This window comes from Puma concolor, chromosome B3 (assembly GCF_028749965.1).
Source record: "Puma concolor isolate L17-30 chromosome B3, mPumCon1.1.hap2, whole genome shotgun sequence".
In the NCBI taxonomy this organism is placed as follows: Eukaryota; Metazoa; Chordata; class Mammalia; order Carnivora; family Felidae; genus Puma; species Puma concolor.
This window is the reverse complement of record NC_141672.1, coordinates 121,174,214-121,196,832: the sequence shown is the minus strand read 5'-3', so window position 1 is coordinate 121,196,832 and position 22,619 is coordinate 121,174,214. Positions and strand designations below refer to the sequence as shown.

The 22,619-nt window shown below is 39.3% G+C and overlaps 1 protein-coding gene across 1 annotated transcript in view; it reads left to right on the top strand.

Moving 5' to 3' along the window:
- The first annotated feature begins 8,995 nt into the window (after positions 1-8,995).
- Positions 8,996-22,619, top strand: part of NIPA1 (NIPA magnesium transporter 1) — a 96,366-nt gene continuing 82,742 nt past the window's right edge. The window contains exon 1 of the mRNA XM_025919694.2: positions 8,996-9,214. Coding sequence (XP_025775479.1) covers positions 9,052-9,214 — 163 coding nt within the window. The 5' untranslated portion in view covers positions 8,996-9,051. The remainder of the gene's footprint in view (positions 9,215-22,619) is intronic.

Genomic DNA, 22,619 nt, shown 5'->3' with positions numbered 1-22,619 from the left:
CCTGGCAATCAGTTTGTTCTCTGTATTTATGGGTCTGTTTCTGCTTTTTCTTTGTGTTTTTTTTTAATTTTTTAAGTTTATTTTTTTGAGAGAGAGAGGTGGGGAGGAGCAGAGAGAGAGAGAGAGAGAGAGAGAGAGAGAGAGAGAGAGAGAATCCCAAGCAGGCTCTGCACTGGCAGCAGGAGCCCAGTGTGGGGCTCAAACTCATGAACAATGAGATCAAGACCCTAGCCAAAATCAAGAGTCAATTACTTAACCCACTGAGCCACCCAGGTGCCCCTGATTTTTCTTTGTTTTGGCCAATAGAATAGATGAAAAGTTGCTCAACATCACTAATCATCAGGGAAAGGCAAATTAAAACCGTAATGAGATATCACCTAACACCTGTCAGAATGGCTAGAAAAAAAGATAAGAAATAACAAGTGTTGATGAGGATGTGTCTACATCCTCATCCATTTTTGGTAAGAATGTAAATTGGTGCAGCTACTGTGGAAAACAGTATGGAGGTTCCCCAAAAACCTAAAAAAAGAAATACCAAAATACATACATACATACATTCATACATACATACCATATGATCCAATAATTTCACTACTGGGTATTTACCTTAAGGAAAGAAAACACTAATTCGACAGGTTATATGCACCTCTATGTTCATTGTAACATTATTTACAACAGCCAACATATGGAAGCAATCCAAGTGTCCATCAGTAGATAAGTGAATAAAGAATACACACACACACACACACACACACACATATACATATACATATAATGGAATATTACTCAGCTATAAAAAGGGATGAGATCTTGACATTTGTGACAACATGGATGGACCTATGGACCTAGAGAGTATTATGCTCAGTGAAATAAGGCAGAGAAAGACAAATACAACATGATTTTGCTTATGTGCAGAATCTAAAAAAACAAAAGAAAACAAATGAGGCTCTTTTTAACATTGAAAAAAGTCACCTACTTGGAATTTATCTTTCTTTAAGTTATAATGAATAGATCCAATTTAATTTTTTTATATGGTTACCCAGTTGTCCACAGCCTATCAACATTTTTCACCAGATAATAGTTTAGGAAGTCCTAATAAAATTTAAATCTTACTAGTTTTGTGTGTAACATAAGAGTAGATAGCTTTTCTGAGTGAGACTTCAGAGTTTTACCTGCTTTTAAAATTAATAGAATCAATCTGTTGGCTTTATGGTATTTGGTTTATCTACTCAAATAACTTTTTCAGGCATACTTTCTTGGCTTTAATTGACTTCTGTATTGGAGAGGCTATTAATACAAACATAAAATAGCAAAAAGAAAGAAAGAATTACAGAAAGATAGAAAGGAAGAAAGAAAGACAAGACAGAGTGGCCAAAATGAACAAATCAGGAGACTATAGATGCTGGAGAGGATGTGGAGAAATGGGAACCCTCTTGCACTGTTGGTGGGAATGCAAAGTGGTGCAGCCACTCTGGAAAACAGTGTGGACGTTCCTCAGAAAATTAAAAATAGACCTACCCTATGACCCAGCAATAGCACTGCTAGGAATTTACCCAAGGCATACAGGAGTACTGATGCCTCGGGGCACTTGTACCCCAATGTTTATAGCAGCACTCTCAACAATAGCCAAATTGTGGAAAGAGCCTAAATGTCCATCAACTGATGAACAGATAAAGAAACTGTGGTTTATATACACAATGGAGTACTACGTGGCAATGAGAAAGAATGAAATATGGCCCTTTGTAGCAACGTGGATGGAACTGGAGAGTGTGATGCTAAGTGAAATAAGCCAAACAGAGAAAGACAGATACCATATGTTCACTCTTATGTGGATCCTGAGAAACTTAACAGAAACCCATGGGGGAGGGGAAGGAAAAAAAAAAAAAGAGGTTAGAGTGGAAGAGAGCCAAAGCATAAGAGACTCTTAAAAACTGAGAACAAACTGAGGGTTGATGGGGGGTGAGAGGGAGGGGAGGGTGGGTGATGGGTATTGAGGAGGGCACCTTTTGGGATGAGCACTGGGTGTTGTATGGAAACCAATTTGACAATAAATTTCATATATGGAAAAAAATAAAAAATTTTTAAAAATGAAAAAAAAAGAAAAAAAAGACAAGAAAAGAAAAAGAAAGACATGCAGATAGATACATAGATATACATAAATAGATGAAGAAAACAGTCTGGAAGACAACATTACCCAAGGAATAAGAGTAAACTCCATGATAAGAATTTTACTCCAGGATGCTGTTCTGAAGAGAGCATAGCATATGTGAGACTACTGCCTTTAGGCCTGCTTTCAAAGTTTGCCTTGGGCTGGTATCTGGGAATCTGAATTTGGAGAGTCCTCTTACCACTAAATTATTATCCATTTCCCTAACTGATTAGAGTGGCTCACTGTGCCTACATTGTTTGTACAAGCAATATGGTTTATGCTGAACAACTGCTTTCCTTTAGAGACTCTTGGATTGATAAAATCCCTGCACTCCTAGGCAAGTTTACCTGGTAGATAGTGTTTCAGACATATCATCATAACCTGTTGGGGGAATTAAGCACATATGTGTTACTTCTTTTGAAGAGAACTCTTGGAAGCTCCTTGTTTCTTCCAGACCTCATCGCATGGACTTTTTCCCTTTGCTGATTTTTCTTTGCATCCTTTCATTGTAATCATAGTCATTCATATGACTATAAGCTAAGTCCTGTGAGTCTACCTAAGTGAATCATCTACCTTCTGTGTGGTCCCGGGAAGTCCTGACACAGATACTTAATAAGAACATAAAAAAAGTAAAAGAAGAACTCAAGGACTATATAACAAACAACAGATTTGAAGAAAACAAAATTTCAGAGCTAATGAAGTAAATAGAATATCACCATTATCCTATTGTGGTTATAGACATGGAGGATAAATATCAAGATAATTCAGAAGAAAAAAAAATAACATAATAAAAGAATATCCAACATAAGAATAATTGGTGTCCTTAAAATAGAGAACTCACCTGATAGAACGTAAGATGGGGAGGGGTAGCTTGGGGATGTTTAAAAACACAGCGGCGGGAACCTGGGTAGCTCAGTTGGTTAAGTGTCTGACTCTTGATCTCTGCTCAGGTCATGATCGGTTTGGTTCGTGAGATCCAGCCCCATGTTGGGCTCTGCGATGACAGCACAGAGTCTGCTTGGGATTCTCTCTCTCTCTCTCTCTCTCTCTCTCTCTCCCTCCCTCTCTCTCCCTTCCCTGTTCACTCTCTCTCTCTTTCTCTCTCTCAAAATAAACTTTTAAAAAAAGATACAAAATAAAAACACAGTGATAGAAATTTGCTGAAAGAAGGAAAAACAATTTACAAAAGAAAGAATATGCTATGTACTAGGAGAAATGGTATAGATTGATCAGTACTGTTATATCCTGATTGAGTTATTGAGCTTCAAGGAGAATAATTCTGCAGATTCTGGGCAGAAGTAAGAGAGATGGAATAAAAGAGGACTTTGCTATTGTATTATAATAAAAGAGGACTTTGCATAATCTGTCTATTATGATTAGACAGATTTGGAGGGATGGGTACATGGATTTTTAAAAATGTTCTCTGCACTTCCATATATATTTGAAATATTTTATAATAAAGTAAAAAAAAAGATTTTTCAATCTTTCCTGATTACTTGTTTGTATTTAAACTCTTCTCAAGTGTAGAAATAAAAATATATATTTTTTTAAAAATCAGGCAGTCTTCAGAGTTAAAAAAAAAAAACCATAAATACTTTTATTAAGAATGGTTTCAGGGCACCTGGGTGGCTCAGTCAGTTAAGCATCTGACTCTTGATTTCAGCTCAGGTCATGATCTCCAGGTTTGTGGGATCAAGCCCTGTGTTGGGCTGTGCAGTGACAGCATGGAGCCTGCTTGGGATTCTCTCTCTCCCTCTCTCACTGCCCCTCCCTTGCTTGCATGTGCGCACTCTCTCTCTCTCTCTTAAAATAAATAAATAAACTTTAAAAAGAGAATGTTTTCAAACACATAGAGGATAGCATGCAATCCTCATATATGTTACACATTACCCAAGGAGAGACTCCCAAGCAGGCTCCACATGGGTTTGAACTCACGAATCATGAGATCATGACCTCAGCCAAAATCAAGAGTCATACACTTAACTGACTGAGCCACACAGGTGCCCCTGTTTTTACTTTTTTAAACTTGGTGGGAAAGGCAATCACTTGTGTGCAGTCTTCTGATCCCTACCTGGTTGCATGAGAATGTGTGTAGGGCACAGAATACTTCTTTATCAAGAAGTAAAGAGCCTTGGCAGCCTGTTCTGGGTTTATCACCTTGAGTGACAATCTCTTTCCCTGTTTCAGATTCTGTGTACTCCTTTGTTCTGCTTAAGCAGGCGCATCATATGGCCCTTAGCCAACCCCACTACTATATCCATTCCCAGAGGGGTGGGAATGGGGTCCTTTGCTTGCAGCAAAAGAGGGGTGCATGCAGGCCATTGCCCACATTGGCTGCAGGCTGCGACCTGTTGACCACGAGAGACTGAAACCTACTGCTGAAGCTGGTCTTATTCTGTCTCTTCTGTGTGAGAGTAAAGGTTTGTGCTATCCAGTGCCTATGTGAGTCTTATCTCTCTTGGTGACCCTGACATTTATATACCATGGAATGAGTAGAAATCCTGTGACTGCTGCTCTTGGTGGCAGGTATCCATTCCCTACTGTGCTATCTTCCATGCAGTAGGACTTTTCCTTGCCTGGAGACAGTAACAGGTGTCGCTTGATAAATCCATTTACACATATGCTTACACACTCATCTTATTTACTTATGAAATTTTATTTTAATTTTTTAAAGCTTACTTATTTATTTATTTTGAAAGAGCAAGAAAGAGAAACCATGTGCTCCTGAGCCAGGGAGGGGCAGAGATAGAGGGAGAGAAAGAATCCCAAGCAGGCTCCGCAGTGTCACTGCAAAGCCCAACACAAGGGTCAATCTCATGACCCATGAGATCATGACCTGAGCTGAAATCAAGAGTTGGACGCTTGGGGCACCTGGGTGGCTCAGTCGGTTAAGCGGCCGACATCGGCTCAGGTCATGATCTCGCAGTCCGTGAGTTTGAGCCCCGCGTCGGGCTCTGTGCTGACAGCTCAGAGCCCGGAGCCTGTTTCAGATTCTGTGTCTCCCTCTCTCTGACCCTCCCCCGTTCATGCTCTTTCTCTCTCTGTCTCAAAAATAAATAAACGTTAAAAAAAAAAATTAAAAAAAAAAAAAGAAACAAAAAAAATAGTTTGATGCTTAACCAACTGAGCCATCCAGGCACCCCAACCTTATAACGTTTTAAAAAGCAAATTTCTGGGGGCGCCTGGGTGGCTCAGTCGGTTAAGCGGCCGACTTCGGCTCAGGTCATGATCTTGCGGTCTGTGAGTTCAAGCCCGGCGTCGGGCTCTGTGCTGACAGCTCAGAGCCTGGAGCCTGTTTCAAATTCTGTGTCTCCCTCTCTCTCTGCCCCTCCCCTGTTCGTGCTCTGTCTCTCTCTGTCTCAAAAATAAATAAACATTAAAAAATAAATAAATAAATAAATAAATCTGTCCATTTTGTGGTTCATGTAAACATTCCATAACATTTAAAAACCTTAAAGATTATAGCACCTATGGTTTATTTTCAGTGTCTGTTCATTGAAAATTTTCTAGTGAACTGAAATATAGAAAAAAAAATTGGTAAAAGAGTGATGTGAATAATGAACGCAGTAAAATATATATTTAAGATTATACAAGTATAGAATTATGAATACATGGTAGTTTCTAAATGTTATAAGCCTTGGCAGATACAAAAAAAATTGCAAGGATTTGGAAAGTGAGCTGATTTCCTCATTTGTTATTGCAAGGAGTCAATTTATAGTGTCTAAAAGTTAAGAGTTAAATGAAACATAGTTACTCCCACCTCTTAATGTTTTTCACTGACTTTAATTTTAGAAGCATCTTTTAGGAACTAATATCTCTTGTGATAGAATAGCATTTTACCTCAGCTTCAGTAGTCACTCCATTTTTATTTCAGCTTTTTAAAAAAAATTTTTTTTCAACGTTTTTATTTATTTTTTTGGGACAGAGAGAGACAGAGCATGAACGGGGGAGGGGCAGAGAGAGAGGGAGACACAGAATCGGAAACAGGCTCCAGGCTCTGAGCCATCAGCCCAGAGCCCGATGCGGGGCTTGAACTCACGGACCGCGAGATCGTGACCTGGCTGAAGTCGGACGCTCAACCGACTGCGCCACCCAGGCGCCCCTATTTCAGCTTTTTAAATGTTAAATCCATGTAATATAGTTTTAGCTTTGAATTAAAATACCATATGTGCCTTCCCATGTGATAAATGTCTATCCTTTTACCCATTTACTCATCTGGAAAAATGTTTGTAGTGGAGTTCTTAATGGTAATAATAGTTACTTTAGGGTGATGGAATTTGGGGTGAGGCTTTATATTCTCTGGCATTTACTGAATTCACTGAGTTTTTTTTTTTTTTAATGAGCATTACTCTTTTTGCCAAAAGCACTGAAGGCATGTGTGTGTGTGTTTATGTATATGTTTACGTACATATTTATATATTTACATATACATACTGGCATTATTAGAGAAGTAAATGACTATGACTATTTTGGCAATGCTGCTGCTGCTGCTGCTGCTACTGCTTTCACTTGCCTCTAAGAGTTATAATGGGACTTATTGCTTATTTCAGGAAATACCACTGATGTTCACAAGTATATTTAAAAACAATAAGCAACCACTTCACACTTAACTACAATGGCTATTAAAGAAAAGACAACTGGAAAATTACAAGTATTGGTGAGAATGTAGAGAAATTGGAATCCTTGTGTATTGCTGGTGGGAATGTAAAATGGTGCAGAGACTATGGAAAAGTTTGGCAGTTCTTCAAAAAACTAAACATAGAATTACCATGACTCAGCAATTCCATTCTTAGGTACAGTGTATCCAAAACATTTTTAAGTCAGGGACTGAAACAGATACTTTCATGTGGTGATCATTGCAACATTATTCACAAAAGCCAAAAGGCAGAAACACCCCAAGTGTGCATCAACAGATGAACAGATAAATAAAATGTTGTGTGTGTGTATATATATATATATATATATATATAAATGTTGTGTATATACACACACACACACACACACACACACACACACACACACAATGGAATATTACTCAGCTATAAAAAGGAATCAAGTTCTGATACATGCTGCAACATGGATGAACCTTAAAACCAAATGAAAACCAAGCTAAGTGAAATAAGCCAGTCACAGAAGGACAGATATTATATAATTCCATTTACATGAAATATCTAGAATAGGTGAATTCATAGAGACTGCAAGTAGATTAGAAGATTGGAAGTAGGGGGAAGAAGAAATGGGGATGACTGCTTAATGGCTACAGAGTTTCTGTTTCAGATGATGGAAAATTTTTAGAAATAAATAGTAGAGAGGGTTGCAACATTGTCAACATAATTAATATCAATAGTACATTTAAAAATGGTTAAAATGACAAGTTTTATGTTATATACAACTGACCCTTGAACAATCTGGGGTTTAGGGGCATTGACCCCCCCCCCCCCCCCCCGCACAGAAAAATCCACAAATAACTTTCGATTCCCTAAAAACTTAACTACTACTACTACTACTACTACTATTACTACTAACCTACTGTTGACCTAAGCCTTACCAATAACATAAAGAGTAGATTAAAACACGTTTTACATATGTATTATATACTGTAGTCTTACAATAAAGTAAGCTACAGAAAAGAGAACATCAAGAAAATCGTAAAGAAGAAAAAACACATTCACAGTACTATATTGTAAAAAAAATCCAAGTGTGAGTGGACCCAAGCAGTTCAAACCCCTGTTGTTCAAGGGTCAACTGTATGTTACCACAATACAAAAGAATAAACAATGGGCTAGATTCATTCAGTATTAAAGTTTTCGTTCAGAATAGTATATTATTTCATACTGCTCCAGAAACTAGTAATGTTGTCGGCATAGGTTTTATACTCTAACCTAGTATTTTCAAAATTTATGAAGATGTTTATTACAGCATCATTTATAATAGAAAAAAACTGGTAGTCAAAACTACCATACAACCAACAACTGCTAAATGGTTGGACAAACTATGGTAATTAACTTTATGGGAAATTATGCTGTCATTAAAATAATCATAATTATGTAGCAACAAAGAAACTGATTATAACTTTAAATAAAAAGGATGTTTTGTATATTGTAACTGGAAATACGTAAAATAATGTATACTAAGGGAAGATAAATAATAATTAGGCTATAGTGTTTTGGGATTGTGGAATGTCAAAATAACTATTTCTTGTTTTCCATGCTTTCCATAATTTTGATATATTTTATTGAAAATAAATTAGGAAATTAGATGGTATGGTTACAGGCTCCCTGCTCCACTGTGGAGGCAGCTTGACTTCACCCGATTCAGCAGTCCCATTTGAGTGTCTACAGCTGAGTCGTCCAGGTTTTAGGACCCACTTGAGATTCCCTGACGGCCTCCGACTAGAAGCTTTGGGATCGTGATCCCAGCAAAGGCGGTGTCGTGCCGACCTCCTTCTGGTCCCAAATAATGCATGGGACACTAAAAAATTATTTATCTCGAATAAAAACTTAAGTGGGCTTCCGGTATTTTCATTTACCAAATCTGGGAACCCTACCTCCACCCACCCATCTACCACTTTATCCCTTCCACACCGCCCCCTCTTACCTCTCCTCACTCTCCTTCCTCATTGTCACTCCCCTCCTCTCTACTCCATCACCCGGCTCCGCGGAACCAGGGCTCCACCCCCACTGGACGAGCCCCAGGGTCCCCCACTGCAACCTCTTCACGCAGACCAAGTTCTACTCCTCCCTTTTCCCGCCTCCGCGGAACTCGGAATTCTCCCCACACCCACACCCGGTCCGAACCCAACCCTCCACTCCGTCCAGGCCCAGCAGATCCCCGGGTCCACCCCCTCCAGCCCCAGCGCGCGCGGCGCGCAGGCGCAGGCGCGGAGGGCGGGCGCGGGCGGAATGGGGACTGCAGCGGCGGCAGCGGCGGCGGCCGGGGAGGGGGCGCGCAGCCCGAGCCCCGCCGCGGTGTCGCTTGGCCTGGGCGTGGCCGTCGTGTCGAGCCTGGTGAATGGGTCCACGTTCGTGCTGCAAAAAAAGGGCATCGTGCGCGCCAAGCGACGAGGTAGGGCGGGCCGCAGGGGCTGCGCTTTGGGTTAAGGGGGTGAGGATGGAGGGAGCAGCCGCCGGGAGATGAGCAGGGGAGCGGCCGCAAGTTGGGGGTGTTTGGGTCGCTGCTTAGACCCGGCCTAGGGCCAAGGCGGAGCACCTCGGAGGGCAAGCTGCTCGGGCGGGAGTCTCCTCGCCCACCTGAAGCGCAGGCACTGCCGCGGCCCTGCGCCCTAGAAGCGTAACAGCCGCTGCCGCGTCTTGTCCTCTCGCAGTTCCCGAAGCTGTCCGAGAATCAACCGATGCACCCAGAGCCGTGGTAGTTGTGTCTCCCCCACCCTTTTTCTCTTTTCCTAGCGTCTAGAGAGGCTTTGTTCAATTTTACAGGGTTTCACCAGCTGACTTCTTTCTTCCTTCCCAGACCCTCCCACTCCCTCTGCAGCCGCGCAGCCTACCAACCTGCCCTCCGGTTGGAGCCTAGGCGACCCTGTCACCCGCACCCATTCGCTGCTAGGGAAACCTTCCGGTTTATAGTATCCCAAAGTGGTCGGAGTGCAGTGCTTGCCCAGAAGGAGCAACCTCTCGCCTAGACTGTGGCCTCGGCCTAGGGGAGAGCAAGACCCGCTAATTTGCCTCCCCTAACCCCCTGCAGTGACCACGCCAGTGCAGAAGAAAGAACTAGGCAGGGCCGCGGGGGGTGGAGCGGGGAACAGGTGGGCCAAGAAGGCTCTCACTCGCAGGGTCAAGCAAGAAGTCTGTGCTTCTTTGTAGCTTCTGTTCCTGGGGTCCTTGATTGAGATACTCTGGTTTAGACTTGAGCCATCTGGCTACAAGTGATCTTCAGTGTGGAGAAAACTGAAGGCAGATTTTTCTGAAAAAGCAAAAAATGGGTCAACTGACTATTCCCCTGGTGGATAAGCCACCAGACCCCACTCCTTAGTAATGTGGAAAGTGAGAGATGTAGCACAGTTCGTTGACAGCGTCTGTGTTAAGAGAACCCTGGGACGATTTACTGAATGCAAGATGTAGCATGCTGTGAGACACAAGAAATGCTGCTCTCAGGAGGACAGAGAATCTTGTGGGTTGTTAGCTGTTATTTTCACAAGAATAGTATTAAGAGTTCTCAGGAAAATGAGACCACCAGGTCAAGGGTTTGAGAATAAGTAAACTTATTTAATAGTGCTGATTCCAGAACACAGGTGAAACTTTCTCAGAGTTTCCTGGATGGAGAGCCAAAAATCCCTTCAGAAAGACTGCAATCTCAAATGAAAATATAAAATCATGGATATTTGTTTAAAGAATTCAACTTAGAAGTGAAAACACTGAACTTTACATAAAATCTGAATAAAACCAAGTATGCTTTCCTTGGGATGCAGACATGTCTCTAAGACACATCTGGCATTGGCCTATTTTTCTGGAAGCACCTATCAATTTGACAGGTTTCAGGGGTGTGTGAAGTGTTTACTGTAACTTAAACATAACACATGTGCCCATTGATAAGATATGTGAGAAGGGCACTCCTCCTCTGTAGTGTCCTTCCAAAAACCTACAACCCCAGTCTCACCATAAGAAAAACATCTCACAAACATTGAGGAATATCCTGCAAAATATATGACCAGTCCTCTGCCAAAGTTGTAAAGTCTGAGAGACTATCACAGACAGGAGTCGTCTAAGGACACATAATGATATTAGGTAAAATCTAAGGAAACCTGAATACGGACTTTAGTTAATAAAAACAAACAATTATTGAGTAAAACTAAAATGTGTTTTTTTAGCTCAGCTTATGTGTTTGAGGATATTAGTGAATAAGAAAATAAAAAAAAACACAACCAGAAAAAAACCCACCCATAATTGATGCTGTTATTTATAACTATGTACTATGCCTTTAAATTAATAAAGTGAAAATGTGCTATTTGCTAATTTCATACTTTCCCACTTACAACCCATTGCTGCAGATTCAGGTTAGCTGGGTTGCTCACCGTGATGGAAGACAGACATATAGTCTTGTTTTGATAAATGCAGTTTTGATTTGTTCAACAGATATTCTTGAAACTTTTATTATGAGGATATGCAGTTTCAGAATCTACTCTCCTTAAAATCTTTTCCCACCTCTGCTAACAAGTAGTAGAGTTGACCATTATGAAATGACTGATATGGGAGAGATAGGAGGAAAGAGGAGGTAGCTAAGAACTAGGAAGTCAAGGTCTTGCATTAAGGGAGACCAGTCAGTTTCTTACACTGTAAAAAACTGTCTCAGTGAAAGTTTCAACTTTATTATTATTATTTTTAATATAATTTATTGTCAAATTAGCTAACATACAGTGTATACACTGTGCTCTTGGCTTCGGGAGTAGATTCCCATGATTCATTGCTTACATGTAACACCCAGTGTTCATCCCAACAAGTGCCCTTCTCAATGCCCATCACCCATTTTCCCCTCTCCCCCGCCCCTCTATCAACCCTCAGTTCTCTCTATTTAAGAGTCTCTTGTGGTTTGCCTCCCTCTCTGTTTGAAACAACTTTTCCCCTTTCCTTCCCCCATGGTCTTCTGTCAAGTTTCTCAAATTCCATGTGAGTGAAAACATATGATATCTTTCTCTGACTGACTTATTTTACTTAGCATAATACCCTCCAGTCCATCCACGTTGTTGCAAATGGCAAGATTTCATTCTTTCTCATTGCCAAGTAGTATTTCATTGTATATATAAACCACAGTTTCTTTATCCATTCATCTGTTGATGGACATTCGGGTTTTTTTCCCATAATTTGGCTATCGTTGATAGCGCTGCTATAAACATTGGGGTACATATCCCCCTATGGATCAGCACTCCTGTATCCTTTGGATAAATTCCTAGTAGTGCTATTGCTGGGTGGTAGGGTAATTCTATTTTTAATTTTTTGAGGAACCTCCACACTGTTTTCCAGAATGGCTGCACCAATTTGCATTCCCACCAACAGTGCAAGAGGGTTCCCATTTCTCCACATCCTTGCCAACGTATGTTGTTTCCTGAGTTGTTAATTTTAGCCACTCAGACTGATGTGAGGTGGTATCTCAGTGTAGTTTTGATTTGTATTTCCCTGATGATGAGCGATGTTGAGCATCTTTTCATGTGTCTGTTGGCCATCTGTTGTCGTCTTTGGAAGTGTCTATCCAAAATCTATAAAGAACTTACCAAACTCAACACCCAGAAAACAATCCAGTGAAGAAATGGGCAGTTTCAACTTTAAACAAAGTGCCACATGAGAGCATTGAGTTTTAGCTTCAGGAGAGGCAAGTTTTGGTCACAGCCCTTCTACTGGGGGTTTTGGGGCCAAGTTTCCTCTGTTACAGGCTTTCACTCACTCTTGAAGGGACCTTCCCAATAAACAGAGTAACCAGATAGTCCAGGAGCACTTTCCATAACACAAGCTCATGGTGGACTACCTGACTCCTGGGGCACCTCTGAAGGACTCTGTATGAGAAGAGAGCAGGGGACACAAGGGGCCACAGATCATTTATAGTATGTCTAGTGTCAGAGTCCAGTTAAAGAAAGATTTAAGTGAGAAAAACAAGGTAATTGTGGGGTGTGAAAGCATTTGTGGAAAGCCAGTTACAACTTCAGAATTCTGGCACACGTAGGCAATGATGGCTAGGGAGGTTGATAGCCTGGGGGTGGTATCCTGCCCTGGGACAGGCTTTGTGGAAACAGTCTCAGGAAAGTCATGTGGTTGAATTTGCTGGAAGCTTTGGAAAATTGCATAGTAAGTTACTTTATATAGAACGCCCTAGACCAGGATGAACCAGCAGATCTTTTTAAAATCCCTTCTTCAAAACCAGGAGATACCACCTTACACACATTAGGATGGCTATTATAAAAATAAAAGAAACAAAAAACAAGACATAAAATAACAGGTATTGGTGAAGGTGTGGAGAAATTGGAACTCTTGTGCATTTTTGATGCGAATGTAAAATGATTCACCTGCTTTGAAAAACAGTATGGCGAGTCTTCAAAAAATTAAACAGACTTAACCATATGACCCATCAATTCCACTTCTGGGTATATACCCAAAAGAAGTGAAAGAAGGGTCTCAAACAAATATTTGTACACCCATGTTTATAGCAAGAACAAAAGGGCATAGCATAAACAAAAGGTGGGAGCAATCCAAATATCCATTGACAGATGAACACATAAGCAAATTGTGGTATATACATTTAATGGAATGTTATTTAGCCTTTTTAGCCTCTTATGATGGTAATTCTAACACATGCTACAACATGGATGAACCTTGAGAACAGTATGCTAAGTGAAATAAGCCTGTTAAAAAAAGATGAACACTGTATAATTTCACTCATATGTGGTACTTCGTTAAATTCACAGACACGGAAAGTAGGATGGTGGTTGCAGGGACTGCAAGAAGCAGGGAATGGAGAGTTAGTGTTTAACAAGTACAGTGTTTGTTTGAGAAGATAAAAAGGTTCTGGAGATCAGTGGTGGTAATAGTTGTACAACAATGTGAATGTACTTAATGTCATAGAATTGTACACTTAAAAGTGTTTAAAATGATAAATTTTATGTTTATTTTACCATAATAAAAATCCTTTCCAGGTTTCATAGTCTCTTTCCTGAGGAGTATAGTCTAAAACTGTAGTCATACTGTTAAGACACTGGAAAGGTGAGTGAGTTGTGTTGTGAGCATGGAACCTGGGATTCAGGCATTCTGCCTGCTGTCCCAAGCCTTCTGTACATTGTTTCTGAAGCACGTGCATTCCCTGGCTGTGGGATGTATGTGTTCTTTCTCGTTGCTTCTCCTGCCATCTCCAGGCACACTTAGGTGCCTCCACATCCACAGAGAAGACAGACACACATTGTCTTCATCCCTGCAGTGGTCTGCGATTAGTTTCTGCTGCTTCTGTGAACCCTCCAGACCCTGACAGATGGGGTCAGTTTCCTCCCCCATGCATTTCCTTGGCGCTGGTCCTCAACCCCCTTCTGCCTCTGAAACCCATGGGATGATGGCCTGTTTACTTGTCTGTTCCCCTGGATCTCGGCTTATCAAGGCAGGGCACAGCTCCTGTCCACTTGGGAGGCATGTGATGGATACTCAGTAATGCTAACTGGACATGTATAACTTGAGTGAAGAAGGTAAAACTGGACCTTATATTTTATGAAAAGACTTCAGAGCTTTCTTCAAGGTACTTAAAGCTCACGTCATTTACCTGTGGCCTCTACTAAGTAAATGAAGCCAGAGTTACTGCTACATCTGAACATCTACACCTATCTGATCTCTGTCTAGTCCTGAAGAGAGATCATTGTTGATAAGGAACATGGTGAGAATAGCTCTGAAGCCTGTACCTGGTTTAACTGATACTGTTTCCATAAGAAGAGAAGATAAAGGAGGCTACTAATAGAAAACCCATGGTGTCCCAGACTCGTGTATCTATCAGCTTGCTGAGCCCCCCTCTCTTCTTTCTGTCTTTTCCTCCCTCCTTTTCTGCTTTCCTCCTTCCCTCCCTTTCTCCATCTCTCCATATAGTCTCTTCACATGTGGCTACCTTGGGCTTCCTTACTCCATGGTCTCATGGGGAAGTCAGATCCCTTACATGGTGGGTAGCTTCCCTTAGACCAGATCTTCCAAGGATGATGGTGGGAGCTGTGTGGATATTTGTGGCCTGATCTCAGAAGTTTTGCAGTGCCACTTCTGCCACATTTTATTGGCTTACTCAGGGCCAACCCAGGTTCAGTGTGGGAGGGGAATGTATAAGGCATAGATCCCCTGAGGCATGCACCTGATGTGGAACTGCTGGTATCAGGATTTTAACCCAGCTCATGCTCATTATGAAGATCATCTATTTTGCCCTGGTCCCTGTAGGGAAGGTAAGAGGGAAGATAGATTTACCTACAGATAAGGCTTAAGTGTGAAATTTACTTTGTAATCTGATACTGTGTTATTATAACTGTGAATAATACCCAAAGACTTTAAGGCAAATAAAAATTTATTCTCATTTTCATACAATGTAAGTGAAATAACCCTTGGTCTTATTGGATTGCTGTTGAACAGAATATATTTTTTCCTCAAAAATATTTGTATAGTATAAAATGTTATTTATATTTTCAGTCCAATTAAGTCCGTAATGAGTAAACAGTCATTTAAAAAATTTTGGGGGTGCGTGAGTGGCTCAGTCAGTTAAGCATCTGACTCTTGATTTCAGCTCAGGTCATGATCTCACGGTTCATGAGTTCAAGCCCTGCATGGGGCTCCATGCTAACTGTGCAGAACCTGCTTGGGATTCTTTTTCTCTCCCTCTCTCTCTGCTCCTCCCCTGCTTGCTCTTGCGCATGCTCTCTCTCTCTCTCAAAATAAATAAACTTTAAAAAAAATTGGGGGGAGGGTGCCTGGATGGCTCAGTCATTTGAGCATCTTACTCTTGATTTTGCCTCAGGCCATGATCTCACAGTTCATGAGATTGAGCCCCATATCTGGCTCCATGCTGACAGCACAAACCCTGCTTGGGATTCTCTCTCTCCCTTTCCCTCTGCCCCTGCCCTGCTTGCACGTATGTGTGAGGTCTCAAAATAAATAAGTAAACATTAAAAAAAAAAAAAACCTTTTTTAACCATGATGGACTAGAAAAGATAACTTTTCACATTAAATAGGTAATGGGGATTAAGGAGTACACTTGTTGTGATGAGCACTGGGTGATGTATGAGATCATGACCTCAGCCAAAATCAAGAGTTGGTCACTTAACTGACTGAGCCACCCAGGTGCCCCTAAAAGTGATGTTTTTATAAACTGTATACATACACAAGTATGTATTATACATATATATATATAGCCAAAAAGATTTCCAGGAATATCATATCTATTTCCATGCTCATATTTAAATGTAGAGGAAATATAAACATATATTCCCAAAATTTGTTTTCTACAATTTTGGCTTCTCTCTGCTATAGTTGCATTCTACTAGTCATGACTGAGAGCTCATTATCATAGATTGTTCTGTTCACATAAACAGAGCACACTAGTACAGCTATAAATATCTGACATCTACCTGTCATGAAAGCAAGAATCAGTCACCTTGGCTTCTCTGCCCTCAGGGTGGGTTGGGGGCAGCCTCCATCTCTGTGAGGAAAAAAATGGGAAAGAAAGCTCTGCAGTTACAGCAAGGAGGAAGTGGATGCTCTTTCAGGGCAGAAACCATCCCTTGGGAGACTTTTTAAGTCTTCGTATTCACTAAGGATTGTGTACATGATGATTCTAGTAAATACTTGATAGATGGACACTGTAAGAAAATAGAATACAAGTATTGCATTGAGCTTTCTGGGGGAGTATGATGAGGAAGGAGAATGTGTTAATATATACCAGATTCATTTTCCTCTTGAAACACAATGTCATTTCCTGAAGAAACTGAGAAACTACCATAGCAGTTATTGCATTATGGTCACCATTGTGTGGGCTAACCTAGAAGTTTATGTATTGCTTATAAACTGTTTCTTTTTTAAAAACATTAGAGTATAATTACATAGAATAAGCTGCACAAATCTTAAAGGTACAGTTTGATGAGTTTAGGGTTAGGGTTAGGGTTATTTGACAAATAAATATATGTGTGTATCTAACACCCTAGTAAAGAAATTGATTATTGCTGTAGCCCTAGAATGTTCCCTCATGTCTTTTTTATATTCTGTGCTCCCCACACCACAGCAGAGTACCCAATCTTCTGATACCTGTCTGCATAGAATGAATTAGTTTTGCCTATTTTTGAACTTCATGTAAGTGGAATTATATAGTGTGTACTTTCTTACGTCTATTTTTTTTTTTTGGCTCAGCATGGTTGAAGATTCATTATGCTATTATCAATAGTACATTTATTATATTGCTGAATATTGTTCCATTGTTTGAATATACCATAATTTGCTCATTCATTCTCTTGTTGATGAACATTTTGGTTGATTCCAAAGTTTTGCAGTTTGAATAAAGGTGCAATGACAAGTCTCATATAATTCTTTTTAAAACATAATGTTTTCATTTCTTTCGTGTAAATACCTTGGAATAATAGTGCTGGATCATATAGTAGGTATATAAGTAAATTTAAGACATTACTAAACATTTTTCCCACTCTAATTGTACCATTTTACATTCTCATTAGCAATATATGAGGGTTTTAGGTGTTCCATATTATCTTCAACATTTAGTGTTGTCATATATTTAAATTTTAACCTTTCTGGTAAGTGTACAGTGGTATCCTGTGATTTTCATTCTCTTTTTCTTGATACCTTATGGTAGTTTCTTTTAATGAGTTTATTGTCCATTTGTATATGTTTTTTAATGAGGTGTCTTTTAAAGAGCTTTGCCTATGTTTTATTGGATTGTGTCTTTTTGTTATTGATTGTTAGTTTGTACGTATATTCTGGATACAAGTCCTTTGTCAGATAAAGGAATTGCAAATTTTCTCTGTGGCTTGCCTTTTCATTTTCTTAAGGGTGCCTTTGGAAGGACAGAAAATTTTAGTTTTGATGAAGTTTAATTTTGTGTGTGTGTGTGTGTTCTGTTTTAATTTTAATTTCAGTAACTGAACCTACACTGTTATATTAGTTTCAGATGTACAATACAGTAATTCAACAATTTCATACATCACTTGGTACTCATCACAAGTGGATTCTTCAATCCCCATCAACTATTCACCCATCCCCCACCTGCCTCCTCTCCAATAAGCATCAGTATGGTCTCTATAATTAAGAGCCTATTTCTTGGGGCACCTGGATAGCTCAGTTGGTTATGCGTCCGACTTGATCTCATGGTTCGTGAGTTCAAGCCCTGGGTCGGTCTCTGTGCTGACAGCTCAGAGCCTGGAGCCTGCTTTGGATTCTGTGTCTCCCTCTTTCTCTGCCCCTACCCTGCTCGTGCTCTGCCTGTCTTAAAAACAAACATCAAAAAAATTTTTTTAAGAGGAGTCTGTTTCTTGTTTTGTCTTTCTCTTTTTTTTCCACTTTGCTTGTTTGTTTTGTTTCTTTAATTCCACATCTGAGTGAAATCATATGGTATTTGTCTTTCTCTGACTGGCTTATTTCACTTAGCATTATACTCTTTTGCTCCATTCATGTTGTTGCAAATGGCAAGATTTCATTCCTTTTGATGGCTGAATAAGACTCCATTGTGTATGTGTATATATATATATATATGACATCTTCTTTATCCATTCATCTATTGATTGACACATGGGCTTTTTCCATATATTGGCTATTGTAAATAGTGCTGCTATAAACATAGGGGTGCATATACCCCTTTGAATTAGTGTTTTTGTATTCTTTGGGTAAATACCTGGTAGTGTGATTGCTGGATCATAGAGCAGTTCTGACTTTTTGAGGAACCTTCATACTGTTTTCTACAGTAGCTGCACTTGTTTGCATTGTCACCAATAGTGCACAAGTGTTCCTTTTTCTCCACATCCTCACCAAACCCTGTTGTTTCTTGTGTTGTTGATTTTAGCCATCTGATGGGTGTAAGGTAATATCTTATTATGGATTTGACTTGCATTTCCCTGATGGTAGGTAAATGATGATTAACATCTTTTCATGTGTCTGTTGGCAATCTGTATGTCTTTGGAGAAATGTCTGTTCATGTCTTCTGCCAATTTTTAAATTGGATTGTTTGCTTTCTGGGTGTTGAGTTTTATAAGTACTTTTTTAAAAAAGATTTTATTTCTGGGGCGCCTGGGTGGCTCAGTCGGTTAAGCGGCCGACTTCGGCTCAGGTCATGATCTCGTGGTCCATGAGTTCAAGCCCCGCGTCGGACTCTGTGCTGACAGCTCAGAGCCTGGAGCCTGTTTCGGATTCTGTGTCTCCCTCTCTCTCTGACCTTCCCCCATTCATGCTCTGTCTCTCTCTGTCTCAAAAATGAATAAACGTTAAAAAAAAAAAAGAAAAAGAAAAAAGATTTTATTTTTAAGTAATCTCTACACCCAATATGGGGCTCAAACCCAAAACCCCAAAATCGAGAGTCGCATGGTCTGACTGAGCCAGCCAGGTGCCCAGAGTTTTATAAGTTCTTTATATATTTTGGATAACCCTTTATCAGATATGTCATTTGCAAATATCTTTTCTCATTCCATAGATTGCCTTTTAGTTTTGTTGATTGGTTCCTTTGCTGTGTGGAAACTTTATTTTGATGTAGTCCCAACAGTTTATTTTTGCTTTTGCTTCCCTTTCCACAGAAGACATGTCTAGAAAGAAGTTACGATGGTCCATGTCAAAGAGGATACTTCAATCCAAGGTTCTCTTCTCAGATTTTTAGGTTCTCTACTAGGATTTTTATGATTTCAGGTCTCACATTTAGATCTTTAATACATTTTGAATTTGTTTTTGTGTATGGTGTAAGAAAATGGTCTAGTTTCATTCTTTTGCATGAAGTGTCCAGTTTTCGCATCATCATTTGTTGATAAGACTGTCTTTTCATTAGATATTCCTTCATGCTTTAAGATTAATTGACCATAGGGGCACCTGGGTGGCTCAGGTAAGCCTCTGACTTTGGCTCAGGTCATGATCTCACAGTTTGTGAGTTCGAGCCCCGTGTTGGGCTCTGTGCTGACATCTCAGAGCCTGGAGCCTGCTTTGGATTCTGTGTCTACCTCTCTCTCTGCCCCACCCCTGTTTGCACTTTGTCTCTCTCTGTCTCTCAAAAATGAATAAACGTTAAAAAAAATTTTTTTAAGATTAAGTGACCATATATTTGTAGGTTTATTTCTGGGTTTTCTATTCTGTTCTCTCTGTTCTGTTCTCTTAGTCTATCTTACTTCCAGTACGACTAATCGACCATACATTTGTGGGTTCATTTCTGGGTTTTCTATAATATTCTCTTGATCTATATGTCTGTCTTACTGCCAGTACCATACTGTTTTGATTATATTACAGCTTTGTAATGTAACTTGAAATCTGGAATTGTGATACCTCTCAATTTGCTTTTCCTTTTCAAGATTGCTTTGGCTGTTTGGGGTCTTTTGTGGTTCCATACAAATTTTAGGATTGTTTCTTCCAGCTCTGTGAAAAATGCTAGTGATATTTTGATAGGGATTGCATGAAATGTATAGATTGCTTTGGGTAGTATAGACATTTTAACAATATTTCTTCTAATCCATGAGCATGGAATGTCTTTCCATTTCTTTGTGTCGTCTTTAATTTCTTTCATCAGTATTTTATAGTTTTCAGAATACAAGTCTGTAACCTCTTTCATTAGGTTTATGCCTAGGTATCTTCTGTTTTTGGTGCAGTTGTAAATGGGATTGTTCCTTAATTTCTCTTTCTGCTACTTCATTATTGCTGTATAGAAATGCAACAGATTTCTGTACGTTGATTTTGTATCCCACAACTTTACTGAATTTGTGTGTCATTACTAACAATTTTTTGGTGGAGTCTTTCAGGTTTTCTATATAGAGTATCATGTCATCTTCAAATAGTGCAAGTTTCACTTCTTCCTTGATAATTTGGATCTCTTTATTTCCTTCTCTTATTGCTATGGCTAGGACTTCCAATACTATGTTAAATAATAGTGGTGAGAGTGGACATCCCCTCTTATTCTGACCGTAGAGGGAAAACTCTCAATTTTTCCCCATTAAGGATGATATTAGCTGTTGGTTTTTCATAGATGGCCTTAATTATGTTGAGATGTGTTCCCTCTAAACCTACTTTGTTGAGAGTTTTTCTCATGAATGGATGTTATGCTTTGTCAAATGCTTTTCTTCATCTTCTGAAAGGATCATATGGTTCTTATCCTTTCTTTTATTAATGTGATGTATCACATTGATTGATTTGCAAGTATTGAACCACCTTTGCAGCCCAGGAATAAATCCCACTTGATTGTGTTGAAGGATTCTTTTTTTTCTTTTCTTTTCTTTCTTTCTTTCTTTCTTTCTTTTTTTTTTTTTTTTTTTTTTTTTTTTTGAAGGATTCTTTTAATGTGTTGTTGGATTTGGTTTGCTAGAATTTTGTTGGGGATTTTTGCATCATGTGAACATCCAGGATGTTGGTCTCTTTTTCAGTGGTGCCTTTATTTGGTATTAGGGTAATGCTGGACTCATAGAATGAGTTTGGAAAGTTTTCCTTCCCTTTTTTTTTTTTTTTTTCTTGGAATAGTTTGAGAAGAATTGGTATTAACTTTTCTTTCAATGTTTGGTAGAATTTGCCTGTGAAGCTTTCTGGTCTAGGACTTTTGTTTGTTGAGAGTTTTTTGATTACTGATTCAGTTTCTTTGCTGGTTATCAGTCTGCTCAAATTTTCTGTTCCTGTTTTAGTTGGTAGTTTAATAATGTTTCTCACAGTTTATCCATTTCTTCCAGGTTGTCCAATATGTTGGCATATAGTTTTTTGTAACATTCTCTTATAATTGCTGGTATATCTGTGGTGTATCTGTTCAAAAAGAATGTGTATTCTGCTGCGTTAGGATGAAATGCTCTGTATGTATCTGTTAAGTCCATCTGCTTTAGTATGTCATTTAAAGCCATTGTTTCCTTGTTGATCTTTTGCTTAGATGGTCTGTCCATTGCTGTAGGTGTGGTGTTAAAGCCCCCTACTATTATTATATTATCAATGAGTTTTTTTATGGTTGTGATTAATTGATTTATATATTTGGATTATCTAAGTTGAGGGCATAAATACTTATTGCTAAATCTTTTTTGATAGACCCTTTTATTTTGCAGTACCCTTCATCTCTCATTACATTCTTTGTTTTAAAATCTAGTTTGTCTGATATAAGTATGGCTGTTCCAGTTTTATTTTAATGTCTGTTAGCATGATTAATCATTCTCCATCCCCTCACTTTCAATCTGGAGGTTTCTTTGGGTCTAAAATATGTCTCTTGTAAGAAGCACATTGATGGAGCTTTTTTTAAAATCCATTCTGATGCCCATTATCTTTTTATTGGAGCATTTAGTCCATTTACATTCAGAATAATTATTGATAAATATGAATATAGTGCTATTGTATTACCTGTAAAGTCAATGTTCCTGTAGATCGTCTCTGTTTTTTTCTAGTGTTTGTTGTTTTGGGTTTCTCTTTCCCATTGGAAGGGTCTCCTTTAATATTTCTTACAGAGCTAGTTTAGTATTCCTGAACTCCTTTTTTGTTTATCTTAGCAACTCTTTATCTCTCCTATTCTGAATGACAGCCTTGCTGGATAAAGGATTCCTGGGTGCATATTTTTCCCATTTAGCACATTGAATACCTCTTGGACTTGAATGCCTGTTTCCTTTCCCAGGTTAGGGAAGTTCTCAGCTATAATTTGTTCAAATAAACCTTCTGTCCCTTTTTCCTGCTCTTCTTTTGGAACTCCTAAGATACTGATATTATTGCACTTTATTTTGTCATTGAGTTCCCTAAGTCTACCTTCATGATCTGATAGTTTTCTTCTTTTTTCTTTTCAGCTTCATTATTTTCCATAATTTTCTATTTAT